The sequence below is a fragment of the Xenopus tropicalis genome, chromosome 5 (assembly GCF_000004195.4).
Source record: "Xenopus tropicalis strain Nigerian chromosome 5, UCB_Xtro_10.0, whole genome shotgun sequence".
Lineage (NCBI taxonomy): Eukaryota > Metazoa > Chordata > Amphibia > Anura > Pipidae > Xenopus > Xenopus tropicalis.
Window position 1 is genome coordinate 104020294 of NC_030681.2, and position 16951 is coordinate 104037244.

The window sequence follows — 16951 nt, forward strand, 5'->3', positions numbered from 1 at the left end:
TCACTAATGACAACATTTTAGTTCCTTTTCCAAGTTAATCAGTTTGAAAAATGAACTAAAATGTTCTAAAAGCTTGCTATGGCTATCTTAGTTAGGCAATAAAGGTTGTTATTTTATATTTCAAAAGGGCTACCGTATAACAGAATATTACCTTTTCCTGCTACTGCAATATACTAAATTTTAAAGACCTTCCTATTGAAAAGGATAATTTCCTTTAACCCCTTAAAGGGGTATGTTATAGAATGCCTTATTCATATAAATTTTGCAATTGATCTTCATTATTTATTTATATAGTTCCTGAGTTGTTTGACTTCTTCTGCCTCTTTTCAGATTTTTAATAGGGGGTCATTGATACCAGTAGGCAAAACTTTTGCTCTGTGAGGTTACATTTTTTTTTTAAATTGATCTACTTATTCTGTCCCTCTACTATACTGATTCCAGTCTCTTATTCAAACCACTGCCTCGTTGCTAGAAAAAGTAAGACCCTAGAAACTAGATAGTTCTGGAAATACCAAACTGGAGAGCAGCTGGATAAAAAGCTAAATAACTGAAATACCATAGAAAATACAAAATGAAGGACCACCACTAGTAGGTGCAGACCAGCCTTGTCATTTCTTCCTGCTATAGTCTAAAAAATAAATGTAACATTTCTTCATTGAAAAAGTGTAGTTGCATTGACAACACTGTTGTAGTATACTGAATATATTACAAATACTGTATGACAGAGCAATAATTTAAAGAAATACCCCGTAGGGCAAACTGGTAAACTAAAAAGACGTTCCATTGATACTGTGTGACTAATGAAAAAAGAGTTTTAGAGTTAGATAATAATCAGCTGATGCAGTACGTACAGTAGCCGTGTTACATGCTGCTTTACATTCTTTCGCACTTGACCCAGTGTCATTTGTCACCATCACAAAAATCCATTTGGCCCCTTCATACTGAGTTGGCAGCTTCTCGGCATGGGCCACTCCCAGCAGATATATTCGGATTATCCCAATTTGTGCCAGCACATAGGTAGCCAAATTGGGCAAAGATCCACTTTTTTTGTATGCTCTGAAACTTGCATGTTAAGCAAAACCTATAGTGAAGTAGAAATAGTTAAAGAGGTGATTCACATTTAAGGTAACTTTTAATATGTTATAGAAAGTCCCATTCCTAGCAACTTTGCAATTGGTCTTTATTTATTTTTATAGTTTTTTAATTATTTTCCTTCCTCTTCTGTATCTTTTCACCATTCAAATGGGGTCACTAACCCTGGCACCTAAGAAACTTTTGTTCTGTGAGCTAAAATATTATTATTGTTACTTTTTATTTCTTATATTTCTACTCAGGCCCTCTCCTATTCATATTCCATGCTCTTATTCAAACCACTAACTGGTTGCTAAGATAAACAAGACCCTAGCAACCAGCTGCTGAAATTCCAAACTGGCGAACTGCTCAACAAAAAGCTAAATAAGTAAATCACATTTAATAAGGTGACCCACAGCAACTAACTAGATAATTCCAAACAAATTATGCATGGGAGCAGTGCCTGTTCTACTTATACTGCAATGTTTCCCCCTGTAACCTGCAGCACTTAATATCCTCCTATTTGTTTCTGTAAGTTACCCCCTCCCCCCGACTTAGACTGTAAGTTTTACAGGGCAGGGACCTTCATCCTCTCTCACTAAGCATTTAATCATTAATGCAGGTATATTTTGTATTTGTTATTGCACTTTGTATTTGTATCTATTTTTGTATTGACCCCTGTCTGTTCTACAAATGTATTGCTCTGCTGTATAGGGCTGCATACATAATTATAGCCATATAAATTAAAATATGCATTCATAAGCCATAGATATATTACCTTTTATAATATAACTTTAGCAATTATATAACATTTTAGGATGCTGCCACGCTTGGCTATTTCTTGGCCTGCGTTTAAGAGGCTCCTCTACTTGAATCCACTCTCTAGTGTCTGCACCCAGAGAATTGCCTGGGTGCAGACATGTCGAGTCGATATCAGTTGATAATACATTTTCCAGCGTGCATTCTCTTTATTTGGTGCAACTGCAGTGGGGTAATTGACACAGCTTGTTGTAAAGCCCTGAAACTATCCCTGATTCAAAGGTGACAGTAGCTCCAGGAATACTGCCCCTGCAAGGAATTGATAAATTCTCCCCATGCTTCTATGGGTTGTGTATGGGTGCCAGGGTCTCCTCTCACACACCACACAGGCAGGTTTATTGGCTCCGCATAAAATTGACCATAGTGTGTGTATCTTAGGGATCTAAGATTGAAACTTTCACTGGGACAGTGAATTAAATATAATAAAATGTTGCCTATATAACAAAAGAATGTATATACATTGGTATATGGGAATTGGGAATTGTTATACAGAATGTTGGGAACCAGGGTTTTTAGGAGAAGCATGTAATTCCATTATATACAGAGCCATGCCTTATTTTAGGCATAAAAAAAAATTCAAAACGTTTTAATTAAACTTAACAAACCTTTTATTTTTCTTCTAATGTGGATTTGTGCTAATTTTGTTATCAAAGTACAGGATTATTAATACAGAAAAAAAGCAATTTAATAAAAGAAGAAGAAAAGCTACATTAATTTATATTTTCCCATTGGTGGTTAATTTTATTGCCGGAGGGAAAGCATTCTGGGCTGTAGCCCAGATTTAACTGCAGGCAACGATTCACCCTATTTGCCATCCCCCAATGGGCCTTCTAGAATGAGTTTCTGGTTAACAGATTCTAGACAATTAATGGATATGTTATTGTTGCAGATAAAACATAAAGGGTTTTGTTGGGAAATCAGCAATAATAAAAGTTCTTGCCATGACCAAAATTGCACATAGACTAAAAATGTTTGGTTATATGTCTCCTCACTGGCCAGGGAGGTACCAAGCACCAAGGCACTAGGAGGGGGAAGTGTTCCCAGTCATTTGCCTCAGGCAGTAAAATACACAGGGATGAGTCCTGTAAGTAACTCTCATGGATTTTTGTGTTTGTCTTTGTTCACACATCAGCAGCACCACACACCCTTCCAGATACGCTGCTCCCCTATTATTTATATGTTATCTGTCTTTAAGGCCTCAGGCAGAAAGGTGGATCACTTCCTCCCACTGAAGAATAAATAGTATCCTGACTATCGGAGTGCTATAGATCAGACACAACACCACACAGAAATAGTGGTGATGTGAGGATCTATAAAATCAATGGGGGTAATTTATAAACACTGGGCAAATTTGCACCTGGGCAGTAACCCATGGCAACCAGTCAGAAATTTGCTTTCTTTGTTTTACCTGCAGCAGGCAGCTAATCACAGATCGGTTGCCATGGTTTACTGCCCAGTGTTTATAAATAAGCCTAATCCAGTCTATGATGTATAGGTGGTATAGGAGCCTTCAGCATCTGCTCTGCTTAAGCACAAAGCATAGGTTAGGTCATGCATGGAGGAGGAGAAAGCAGTAGTGTAATGGCATCTGCCCACACAGATCAAGGCACAGTGTAAATTAAACTTGACAAATGAAGGAACTCTGGTGCACACATGCCATAAGTATATATATATATATATATATATATATATATATATATATATATTAAAGTTATAGCTTAGTGTGTGGTACTGCATTTATACATAGAACAGCCATATTGCACTGACTGGTTGCTTCTCTCACCTTAGTATTCAATAGTTACCCTTTAAAGCTATGATGTCAGTCTCAAACTTATCAGCACATTTTGTAGTTTACTAGATTGAGAGATGAGTTTCATTTGCCCCAGGCAATACATAAATCTTTCTTTAGCCTGGGAGACTATAGTGAGCACTCCTCCCCAGTCTTCTCAGTGAATGCCCAGTCAGAATCTGCATTCTCGCACTCCTTGGATCCACAATTTGTTTATTGTAAATAAGGATTCTTTTGTGTCCTGATCCTAAAGCTTTTGAAGGCAGTTGTTTTATCCCTGCATTTGCTTGCTTGTGAAATGCATGAAGCAACTAAAGGGAACACGTATTTACCACTTTCTCTTGTGTATCTCTGTTTTCCATGTATTTATTCATCTCTGTTGACAACTTGAATGTTATCCAGCTTTCTGTATTTTATAAGTACAGTGTGTAATTTTGCACCTGAGCTCATCATAAAAACATTTGCTGAAATCAGCATATTTTTTGCTTCGCAAGTTTTTTTTTCATATTTGTCTATAGCACATCCCCTTGTATAAGGAGATAAAGATAAAATCATGATTCATGGTGGTAGGAATGATACAGGATGCAGGGATGAGATCCAGATTCATGACAATTACTACAATACAACACAAATGTACATTAACATAAAAACTCTATTGATATACAGACATCATAATGGGGACTTTAATGCATCTGCCATTGCACATCATTCTTGGATGTGAAAACTTTTATGCTAGGATGTTGGATGCATCTAGCTATGCTTGCATATGTTGTTTCAGTATTTTAAGCCTTCCCCACAAAAGCTTTTTACATGCTGACAAAACAGTGCAATAAAAGTGGATAATTTTTTTTGTTATCATTTTTTGTTTGCTCTGACTGGTCCTACTTTCCCTAGATGATACTGAAAGCCTACATGGAACAAAAGAGGCCAACTTGATTTGCCTCTTTCAGTAATACTGATTATATTTGTCATTGTTCCTAAAACATACAGAATGTTAGGCAAGGAAAGCAAGTTTTGTGAGCAAGTTTTAAGATTCCACAGGCATACACATTACACTTGCATATACCCTGGAGTTTGGTAATGGGATGGGGTAGTAAAAAGTAACCACATAGCCCACTACTGATACAGGGGTACAGGAGAATTCGCATTTTGCAATAACATTTCTACAGATCTGAGCTGATATAAAGTGCTTTTTGGACGATACAGATAAGAAATCCCTAATCTGGAAACCTGTTACCCAAAAAGCTCTGAATTATGAGAAGGCCATTTTAAGCAAATCATTTTTTCAGACTTGTTCCCTTTCGCTCTATAATAATAAAACTGTACCTTGTACTTATGCTGAACTAAAATAGCATAAATCCATCATGGAAGCAAACATATTCTATTAGTTTTATTTAATGTTTATTTGTTGCGGGTGACTAATCTCCCCGTGTGCCAGAGCCCTAAAGGTATCATGATAAAAATAACATAAATACCTCTTATCTGGAAATCCCCAGATCCCAAGCATTCAAGATAACAGATCCCATACCTGTATCTATATTTATATTGGTCCTTTACTAGAATACCTCATGCTTATTTACATGCAGTGCCTCACTCACTTTTTGTTTTTGCATTTATTAAGGGTAGAACCTAGTCCTTTGCCATAATTCGCCAACTCTTCTTTACATCACTGGGAAGAGAGCAGAGGCAATTCATACAAATGTTTAGCTTTAATTAGTTTCACAGAAATGTATATTTTTAAGCTAAACACAAAAATGAACTTCTTTAATTAGGATATTTTGTTATACATGATAAAATCTTCTGTAAATCAAAGAAATATGTTGTTTGGCTTTTGGGGAGTGATATAGTTGCTTGAACTGTACATTTTACTGGTTAGGTGTAATCTCAGTTCCAAGCTTTTTTTTTTAAATCAGCCATATTCTAGCTTGTTTAAGCTGTTTATTAATATATATCTGCTGATATGTTTAAGAGGTGAGATTAATGCAAAAATACTTTGGGTTTTGTATCAGTTTATTAAAGGCTATGATAACAGCAATTATAGCAGTTATTTATTGAATATATTCTAAATGAAAAAGAACACATGATTCAACAGACTAGATTTTAGTGCTAGTAATTTACTATGGAACAATTAAGTTCTGCAAGACATAAGGACATCTGTCTGCCCCTTTATTTGAATTAATCTGAAGTAGACCAGTGGGTAGATGAAAAAAATGGCAGTAATTATTAAAATACAGGTATAGGATCCATTATCAGTAAACCGGTTATCTACAAAGCTCTTAATTATGGGAAAGTCATCTCCCATAGACTCCATTATAATCTAATAATTCAAAATTTTTAAACATTTTCCATTTTACGCTATAATAATAAAACAATACCTTGTACTTGATCCTAACTAAAATCTAATTAATCCTTACTGGAGGTAAATCAATTGTATTGGGGTTATGTGCTAATTATTCTGGGTATAATGACAAATGAAATACATAATGGCCAGACATCCATTCCTTTTTGCACTTTTTCCTATTTGAATTTTGAGTGACCATACTATGAAGAAGTTTTCTCCATACAATAAAAAACCTTCTTGCATTAAATTTGTCATTATGATGCTGTATGTACTCCTCAGCAGACTAGCATCTTAATGCATGGTGTATATATTATTCCCAGTTAAGTTGTACAATATAATGTAATTCATGCATGTGTTAGAGTAACCTGAGCAATTGCAAAAAGCTGAAAGCCTGCCATAATGTGAGTTTCATGCCTCTGTGCCTCTTTGTAATTCAAGTTGCACACCAATGTATTATATACAGAAGCCCCTCAGCCTTTTTTATGTCTGCCTTTTGTAAAAAGTGGTAAGGAATTTTAACTACCTAATGAGATGGGTGAGGCTACTGAGATCAGGGGCCAGGTGGAACCTTTGACAGATTGGGCAGGTTAAAAGGAAAAAGTCCCGCCCCTTCATGCCTAAATCCAGGTGTGTATATAAACTGTGTTTTTCCATAAATGATGTGATAGACAGGAAAACTGAGAAACTTCATGATTAGTGTTGTCTCTTTATTACAAGCCGTGTCTCATTGGGGTCTTACAGGGGGGTGCACAGAAAATCCTGGAGCCAGAAAAGAGGACAGCATCTCTGATTAACCTCACTGCAAAGATGTTGTATCTGGAAAACAGTGCTCAGGCTCAGTATAGTGAGGTAAGCATTAATTCTCTTTCCCAAAGTTTTGAGAGTTAAACTAAATTATTAATAGGAACAACTTGGGGTTACCTGCTTGAAACCTGCGGAAGTAAAATGCTTAAATATCCAAGAGGCAGATATTGTATAACCACTTAAAACATTTTATATATAATGAGCATTTCATACATATAATGGTGCATAATTTTAATAGTAGGTGTATTTGTTTCCAGGTGCATGAATTTATCTCCTTTAACATGTAATAGTAACAGCTCAGATGTGTCTGTGTAGGAATCTGCAAGGCAGCATCCCTGCATCTTGTGTTTTACATTACCAAAGTCTGTTGCTAGTACATGAATGCAGTTGATACATTTGTATCAAGTGAACATTTGTATATTTTTTTTATTAAAATTTGTTTAGTTGATGTTATTTGAGCAACTAAGTTGTGTCTAAGAAAATCCTGCAGACTTTTCCTTGTCATGTGTCGGAACAGTAAGGTTTTCACCATCTCAGACAAGAATGCATAGCTTTTAGTGGGCAGAAAGCTTTTAAGGAGATGTTTGTTACCTGAGAAGGTTTGTCACCTGAGGAGTTTATTTTTCTAAGCTGTGTAAAGCAAATGATTGCCTTTCTGAGCACAAAACACTTGATAAGAAGATTAACCGACGAATCCGTTCCTTGACTAGCATTTTCCTCATTTGGAATACTTCCAAACATTTATATAAAGTTATTACTGTTGACTGTATTTGTTCAGTAAGCAGATGGCGAAAAAGATAAGATGTTGAGGTCAGTTTGTTTGCACTGTGAGCCAGACTCTAGAGATGTACTTACACAACCATTTCTGGCTATCGAGGTTGTCCTCATTGGTCTGTATATAGTTCTCTCTCACACTTTTTAGGATGACAGCACATCAATAATTCCATTTAATCAATATGGCAAGCGTGTGAATATCATTTACATTTCTATGCATTTAAAGAGCATTTATCTTTGACAGTGAGACAACATAAACACTGTCCTTTCTTTTTATTGGATCACCACAAGTCCAGTGTCCAATTCCCATTGACCTTATCATGATTTACATTATGGTATCTGTTTGTCAGAGTGTAAAATGGGCACTACACATTATTACACCACATATGTCCACTTAAAAATGTACCTATTCATTAAGCTAAAATTTGTAGAGCAATAAAATAAAAGATGTGAAAATGTTGGGGAAATATAAGCAATTTAAGAAGAGAAAAGAGAACGTGGAAAATATCAGTTTTTCTAGATAGGCAAAATGTATGTACTAATGAACTTTGTACCTTTTTTATAATACAAATGTGCTGCAAGGTCTTTATGGGTTGGAAAAAAGAGAAACAGGTAAAGTGGAAGAAGGAGCTAAAAGTTGCACTTTCATATGTTCATATTTCCTTATATGTATGTATTATATTGGATACATATTTTTTTTTAAAACAAAACATTCTATTTCCTACATGAATACATTGGATTGCCTTACATGACAGTATACAGGTTTAGAAAATGTTTTAGAAGGGCATATTCCAATGTTACTATGCAGTAACTTCAGACAAGCTGTCTGTCATGGCCCCACTGTTGGTGTCATTAGAGTCCATGAAGATTTTATATATGTATGGCGGTACCTACATGTGGTCTTATAGGTGTATAGAATATCCTACGCCATAATATTTTCTAAACTCAAAAATACAAAGATAAATATAAATAGGCTGCATTTCCCCAGTAATAAAGAACCTTTGCCTTCCCGCACAAAGAAATCAGCATTAAAGCCTCCAGCATAAGTCATAATGCCCATGTTGTACTGTATACAAAGTGACCCATGACAAGGTTTCACAATAAACATAAGCAGGCAGTCCTTTTCTGTGTATTGTAAATAGATTCTGAGAGTGTGGGGCATTTTATTTTAACCTTTCTAAAATCTTAATGTTGGAGAAAGTTGGTAGACTCTTACTGATGTGAGGGACAGGTACCATAAATGGAGCAGCAAAGCTTAAAACCACACAATGAAGCTTCAGAAAAATATTAGTCTCGCACAATAAGAACTTTTGCTGTTTTTTATAAATAACCTTTCTCCATCACTTCAATGTGGAGTGCCAATACAAGGTTTTGTGCCACCAAATGAATTGAAAGTTGGACCTCACTCACAAATGCTATTGTCTTCCTTATTGTGCCTTGTGGGACTAATCCAACATTAACAATAGATCATTCATGCATAAAACTGCAGTGCTGTACATCACAATTTGCCGGCTTAATGACTCTGAAGTGTTGCAAGGAACGTGCTCTTGTTTGCAAACTTGCTTATGATTGCTGAACAAACAGGTTATGGTTAATCGAAAGGTGGCAACTATTAACCAAAGTGAAAATATACACCCAGAACCTTGCTTTCATATCTCAATCTTCAGTTTACAATGTTTGTGTTATTCACATTTCCCATTGCTGTACAGGTGTTACAATGTAGTTTGGGGAGTTAGGACTGCTGCAAGTTGGTTGCAGTCCAAAGCCAGTTGCTGTGCTATAACTTGCATAAGGCCTGTTTTAGTTTAAAACCACAAGCAAAGAATGGAGTGGAGTGCAGGAATCCTGTGGTCCCCCAGCTGTATAATTTCCCAGTCTAATGAAACCTAATGGGCGGAGACTGGGGATTGTACAACACAACTAGGGGTTCATTATAAGCCTGTCCAGAGCTTAATGAAAACCTTAATACTGCAAGGCATAGCAACTGAAGGGCTACTGTGCAATAAAGCACAATATCATTGCAATATTGTAAGCAAATGCGTTTCACTGACAATCACTAAATTCAAATACTGGCCTGAATTCCTAAGTTTCTAGTCTACTGCTTAGGGAAAATATTTTTAAAATCTGAAGAGCAGATCAGCAAACTAGCATTATACTTGGTCAGATGCTCAAACAAATCTTCCGAAAAGGAAATGGTAACACATTTGAAACAGGTCAGCATTAGAACTCATTAAATTTTTAGACAAATGATATTCTTGTGGATATCATCATAACTTTAGTTACCCTTCCTTTTTGCTTTACTAGTCATTTTAAATACACGGGTGCAGTTGGTGGCTAAACTCAATACAATCAATATATTCTTAGGGTACATGTGGCAATAAAGTCATAACTGCATCTAGAGGATAGGAGGGGATGCAGTTAAACATTCCAGTTTCACATCACCCCCTGTACTTAGTCAGAGCCTGCTACTAATCATGGTATCATACCATGGGTTCCTGAGCTCTTGGCACTGTATGCCATTTGTAGTGAGCACTTATCAACTGCAAAAAATCTCTACTGAACATCGCAGCACTGACATTTGTGCAATGGCATAGTAAACATGGTACATTTGTGGTTTGGTTCATTGTGGCTCTGGACCATTCTCTGCACAATTGGGACAAAACTGGTTGCAAAACATTTGCCATTGTTTGTGACATGCAGATGCACACCTTTTAGCTGTCACTCATGGGTCACTTATGGGTGTCAGTACTCCAATACACTATGATTCTCACAGTAGCAATCCAAACAACAGCACTCCAATTGTTATGCTTTTATTTAGCAGTTTTTGGACACAGAACCTTATCTTTATCCCAAAACTGCTAAATAAGTGCATCTTAATAAATATTTGCTATTAACCAAAAATCTAAATCTACATGCCCTGTCTTGGTGACTTGCCTGCGGCTATGAGGTGCTAGCAACAGTATGTCTGACTAGTACTTTTTAAGTCACAGATATACAAAATGTTTTCCTCTTTAGGCACAGAGGGGATAAATAATGAAATAATTAAAGTACAAACTCTAAATAAAGGAGGAGCTGCAGCTCCTTTCATTTTCTTATCTGCTGACACACCGTGCACCAGCCCACAATGTGTCTCATCAATGAAATTTTCAATTAGGAAATTTGAACATGGATCATCTGCCAAAACTGACCTGAGCTGACTTACATGCCCTGATGGACAGTCATTATAGTCAAAAAAATCCAAATTGCCCAGCTAAATGTAGGCATATAGCTTTAGAGCAAATAGCTAATAGTATGTACTCTTATTATCTAAACAAACTCTCTGACCAACATGTTCTAGGTGTGAGTGCACATTGATGTAGCTCCAAATTAGTGTTTTCATTATTTTTCCTAATGTATTGCCTTCTGGTATAACTTGTTCAGAAAAGCACCAGTTCCTTTGTGCATATAATATTAGATGGCTCTATGCTTTATTGTCACATCCTGCCATTTGTTTTCCCCCTGCACATTGTCAGGCTGCTGTTTACTAAGCTTTGGCTTTAAAGTCTGCTAGAGCAGATCCTGGGGGAGATTATGTATGTGGGTGGGTGTCTCAGGGTGAATTCATCTGCAGCTTTCAAAGAGCTTCCTTTTAATTCTCTGGCTAGTTATGGGAAATGCTTGTGAAGCCAAATTGCAGGTGGGACGTGCCTGGAAAGCTTTCATCTCATTTCTCCTTTTTACTTTGTATATTGTTTGCTCTTCATGACGCTTCATTGCAGTGCTGTAAAAGTTTTAAATATCAGTACATTCATAATGTTCTGGAGCATTTCAGTGGAACAAGGAAACAATGTTTAGCAATTTAGCTGTCTAAATTTAGGGCGATAAACACAACTTTTTGAATGATTTGAGCAAATGGTACCATGCCTTTATGGGGAGCATGAACAGAGCACCAGCACTGAATATAAAATGTCTGTGGGTGTGATGAGTGATCGACAGTACAGCTTTTCAAAAAAATAGTCACCAGTGTTAAAGGTGACTTGTTGCTTCATTGTTGTTTAAGTTAAAACTTTCGGTTGTGCCCTACAGGGACATTTCTATGCTATGGAATGTGTACGAGGGCTGGTCTTTGCCCTTTAAATTCCACCCTTCGGGGCAGAGAAATGCACCACAACCACATTCACAACAGATAACAACTAGGTCTGCATGTAAATTGATCTGATAGCTTTCTGCTGGGAATGTTTTGGCAGCATACATGTCTACTTTAAGAAATGGGGTGTATTTTAAGTTAGGTTATCTTTTACACTATAACCAGTTTGACCAATTAAAATGGCCCCTTGATTAAGTTCTATCTTATTATTGATATAGTTAAGGTAAATGATATAATTTATATAAATGCCATTCTTTGGCCCCTGCAAGACTGTGCCATTTTACATATAAAGAAGCTAATACTTTAACAAAATAGAAGCTATAAATGAACATTCCTTCTTATTGACTTGGGAATCCACATTATGTTTCCCTTAATTTGGGGTGCAGTTGTGCACCTGTACACTATTTAATCATTCTCCAGCAGATGATGGGTTAATGAGCTCCAGACAGACAGGCAGTCTGTTTGCTCTGTCATAAGATCTTTTGCTCTTGAATTTGCTCACCTTTTTCAGACTTTAGATTATACACTTCCTCCCCCCAATACTCTGTCTGTCTTGTTGACATTTCTTTTGTTCAGCAAGCAATGTGAGAGCGTCTGATGCTGGCCTTCTCTCACTGGGCATCAGTTTTGTCTGGTATAGAGGCGTTCCAGTCAACCTGTTACAAACACTATGAAATTTAATAGTCGGGAATTTTTCTAGGAATCTTCTACATTTTTAAAGCTTGGAGTCAAGGTCCAAGGATGTTGCATTCTAAATCACCTAAATCGGTGTCTTCCTATCACAGTAGCTTAAGATGTGCTCTACTTTTTGCTGTGGATTTTAATTTCTGCAAAATCTTTTTTTTTTTAAATAATCTTATAATTGGTTATTCTTTTTTGTTTCTGATAAGTCTCTTACAAAATGATTGATGCAATTTAAAGCATTGCCATCTAATATCACTGGGGCATAGCCAGTTAGCTTGCATACAGAGGTGCCATAAAGCTAGTATACACAAGCATTTTATGTTTGCTGCGCCTTAATTAGCACATCTTTTCATTCATGTTTACTTGATTTTTGCTCCTTTAATCACAGTCAAAGATGTAACTATGAGGCACTGGGGTAAGATGTTTCTAATGCCACCATTTATGTGGTGTATGGAATTCCAGTAACATACCTCCTATTGTGTATCAGTATGCAGGGCTGGCATCAGTGTACTATGCACATTGATATGCATTTTCTAAGGATTGTTTGTCAGACCACAGTTGATAAAGCAAATTAAAACATGTTCTGCCATGAAAATTGGAAAGTTTTATTGCTGTGTTTATAAAGTAAAATGGCACTTATCCCAGTCTGGTAACCCATAGCAACTACTAAACAATTTGCTTTTACTGATTAATACTGATTAATATGTAATGAATGAAGGTATTCTGCTGAACTGAGAAAATGTTGACCCCATAGCTTCATAACCAGTAGGATCATATTGTGATACAGATAATAGAGCCCATATGCGGCTAATATAATGAAAAGTAGAACATTTGCTTCCAGTCTAATAACTAATCTGGTGTTACTGGTAAGTTGTTTAAAAGCAAACATCTTTTTGGTTGCTATGGGTTACTGGGACTGGAAGTAATTTGCAAATTTTATTACATTACCCCACACTGGCGAAGACTTGGCTGAGATTTGCTTCTGTCTGCATTGATTTTGCTACTTATTATACAAACCTACACATAAAGTTTGAGGTTTATAAATTATCTTTTGATGGACATAAAATGTTTTATATACAGTAGTTATGCAGTTATCCTGAACTGTTTTGGGTCCTTCTTATGTATCAGGGTCCATTGCTAGCATTCTGATGGTATTTGCATGTGTATATGAATAACTGCTTTCCATGGTGAAAAGTATTGTTAAATTTACCTTTAAACTGTAGGTAAAGGAGGGTGGGTTCATAGATAGAAAGGATATCAAAAGTAGGAGAAGAACAAACAGTTATTGCAGCTACAATAAACTTTATACTGCATAGGATTATTTACCATCAGATGCCTCTCTGTGCTTTGGGAAGTTTATTGTATGCCACCCTAGGACATAATAAAAATATAAATCATGGCTTATCTGGATGCGGATTCGCCCTTATTGTCAGACAATTCAAACTTTTAAAGTAAAGCAAGCCTTAACGCAAACACTTGGGGGAAGTGTTCGCACCAAATAAATAAATACATACTTCTTATGAAGTAGACAACTAATATTTTCCTTGGTAGCTAAAGAGCATTGACAGAGAATGACTATAGGTTCTCTGCAGCCATAGGACGCCTAGAAGATCATGTTGGAATTCTTAATGTACTTACATCCCATAAGTTCCTTATATACTGTCAGTGAACACATTGTGCTTTTTGTTTTCAAAATCACTTCAGGAAGCGCAGGCATCCAGTACCATGCAATATTGAATTATATATTTGTATTGTTGTTAATTGTGAAATAAACATGATCTTCCTTTCTGAGCGCAGTCATGAACTGGAAAAATCAAAGTCTGGCACTGCAGAGGCCTGTTCTTCAGGTTTTTTCTGTAGTTGATTTATTAATTATAGCTTTCATTTTTATCCCATGCTTTGTAAAAACACTGGAGCTGTCAGACTTGCTTATATGTACACTAAATACAATGCACAGCTTTTTCGAATAGTTAGGTAGATGTGTGCAAGGGTTTTATAGACAAATTGGTTGGTTGTATTCTTCCATTCCTGGAGCAATGCAAATGTGGACATAAAGGACTTTATGTATTATATTCATTAATGATGTAGACAGAAGTGTTGTGTTGTAACACATTTAATATTTGAGTTGGATAAGTGAAAGTACTGAAATATTTTAATTGTTATTATTTGACTCAGCCAATTAAGGTTATTCATAATCCAAAAGTTTTCCAGGAAACTTTTCATATTTTCTTGCAGCCACTGTAATGGTATGAGCTTCACAATTATTTTTACAGATTATCTTAAGCCTTTTCTTAAAAAAAAAAAAAAAAAAAACTTTAAAAAAATAATTATATATAACACCATGCTATTAGTCATGTAAGTAGGAGGACAGGTTTGCATTCAAGATACCTTTGGTATATTTATTTTGTTTTCACATTGCGATCTGAATTAGACCTGAAATTTATTTTACTTTAGTTTGTGTTGTGAGATGCTTAACATATGCAAAATGTGGCAGTTTAATAACAGGTTTGATGTTTGCTCCAGGTCTAGTAACCCATAGCAACAAGATGTTTTGATTCAAACAGCAGGCTAATAAAAACACCTATTGATTGATCAGCGATGCTTACTAGACTGGGAACAAGATTTGTACTTTGTAATACATTACGTAATATTATCTAATAGCTGGAATTGATTGTGAATTTTTCTAAATCTTACTCTTTTGTATTTTACAGCCACAATATACTAACTTGGGGCTCCTGAATAGCATGGAACAGCAGATCCAGAATGGGTCTTCTTCCACAAGTCCTTATGCCAACGACCATGCTCAAAACAGCGTCACAGCTCCGTCACCATATGCCCAGCCAAGCTCTACCTTTGATGCCCTCTCCCCTTCTCCAGCCATCCCATCTAACACAGATTATCCTGGACCCCACAGCTTTGATGTATCATTTCAGCAGTCCAGCACAGCTAAGTCAGCCACTTGGACGGTAAGCAGAATGAGTTCTAGGGTCAGAAAATGTATTTATAAAGTTTAGGAGCTGTTGAAATCAACTTTAAACTTCAATTTCATGCAATTAAATAATACTAATAAATAGTTTAGCTTTACTCTTTAGGTTAGCATATCATTAAAAAAGCTGAATTATACCCGTAAGAGAACACTCTACTATTCTCTTTCAGCTTCTGTATAAGACTTGAGAAAACATACATTTGTCTTACTGATTTGGGATTTTAGCTTTTCTTTAAAATATTTATATGTATCTGAAAGTATATTTTTATTTATATAGTGCTTCTTATGTACACAGAACTTCATAGACATTTATATAACCATTCTAACCTGAACTTGGTTTTCCATACAGAATAAGGCTGATGGCCCAGGGAGCGAGTTAGTCACACGTGATAGATCTCTGCTACAGTGGGCAACTAACCACTAGGAGTAACCAATAGGAGTCACCAGTGGAAAGGCCTACGCATAACTTTGGCTTTCTGAAGTTGTGCCAAGTTTTTCCTGCAGGCAACTTTGTGTGACTTTGGAAAGCCAAAGCAATGCATAGGCCTTTCCACCGACGACTCCCATGGTTGCTGGTGGAAAGGCATTTTGGAGCGGTTAGTTGCCCGCGGTAGCAGAGATCTATTGTGGGCGACTAACTTCCTCCGTGGGCCATCAGCATTAGTATGGGTTTAGTACACCATGCAATTTTTAATCAGTGCTACAAAACTCCTCTGCCTTAAGTAACCCTCTACACACCCATTTGGTAATGCATTTTATTGCCTAGTAAAGACGACACAGTAAACAAACAATATTTCCTCTGCATTTGTATTTGTATTTTCCCTTAACTATAGAATTTAGTTTGGGGGTCAGCATATTCCTGTTGTCTTTACTAGCTATTTTGCCATTAAACACATTAAAATACTTCCTAGCGCTTTCTTGTAGGGTGGAAAGACTCATTTGCTAACATAGGCTCTAAATTGTGCAAGCGCAGTTACCTTTTAGTTTACTACCATATAGAAATGAAAAATCTGGTTATTGATATGGCTGCAATGAAACACCTAATTGAGTTACTTCCATAGACCTGTTATGACTTTTATGAATTCCTGCTATGAACAATAACAACAAACATGCCGAAGGCAAATAAGCACAAACATAAGTAAAAGTTAGTCCAGAATTTGCCAGTATAGACTAGCTTAATTCAGGGAAATATTTTGACAGCTTTTACCTTTTGTTTACTCTTTTAATTTTTGAGATTTTTAAATATTAATTTTAAACAAAAATCCTTACAAAATTCTCAAGTTAAAAAAAATTACACTTTTAGAACAACAGGTGAGACTTTACATTTTGATAGCACTTCCATGAAGTGAAATTTTGATGTAATAATAGTGATGAATAATTTATTATGCTCTGTATTGTGAGATCCTGCAACCCCAGAAATTCCCATGTACTACACTGACATCTCCTCCCCACTGTTAAGACATTAGTGACACATCTGTGAAATTGCTACACCTCGAATTGTTCTGCTTTCACAGGCTAAAGCCACCCGCCCTCTGTATAGAGGTTAAACTTCTTCCA

At 36.2% G+C, this 16951-nt stretch overlaps 1 protein-coding gene across 6 annotated transcripts in view; it reads left to right on the plus strand.

Annotated features, from left to right (window-relative positions):
- tp63 (tumor protein p63) overlaps positions 1-16951 on the plus strand; it is a 107948-nt gene that overhangs the window by 58838 nt on the left and 32159 nt on the right. For 4 of the 6 annotated variants that reach the window (XM_004914374.3, XM_004914376.4, XM_012963343.2 and 1 more), the window contains exons 1-2: positions 6666-6869; positions 15120-15374. In XM_004914374.3, the coding sequence (XP_004914431.1) occupies positions 6828-6869; positions 15120-15374 (297 nt within the window). In that variant the 5' untranslated portion in view covers positions 6666-6827. Of the gene's footprint in view, positions 1-6664; positions 6870-15119; positions 15375-16951 lie in introns of those variants that run through there. The other 2 variants (XM_004914377.4, XM_031902027.1) reach the window with 2 other exon arrangements.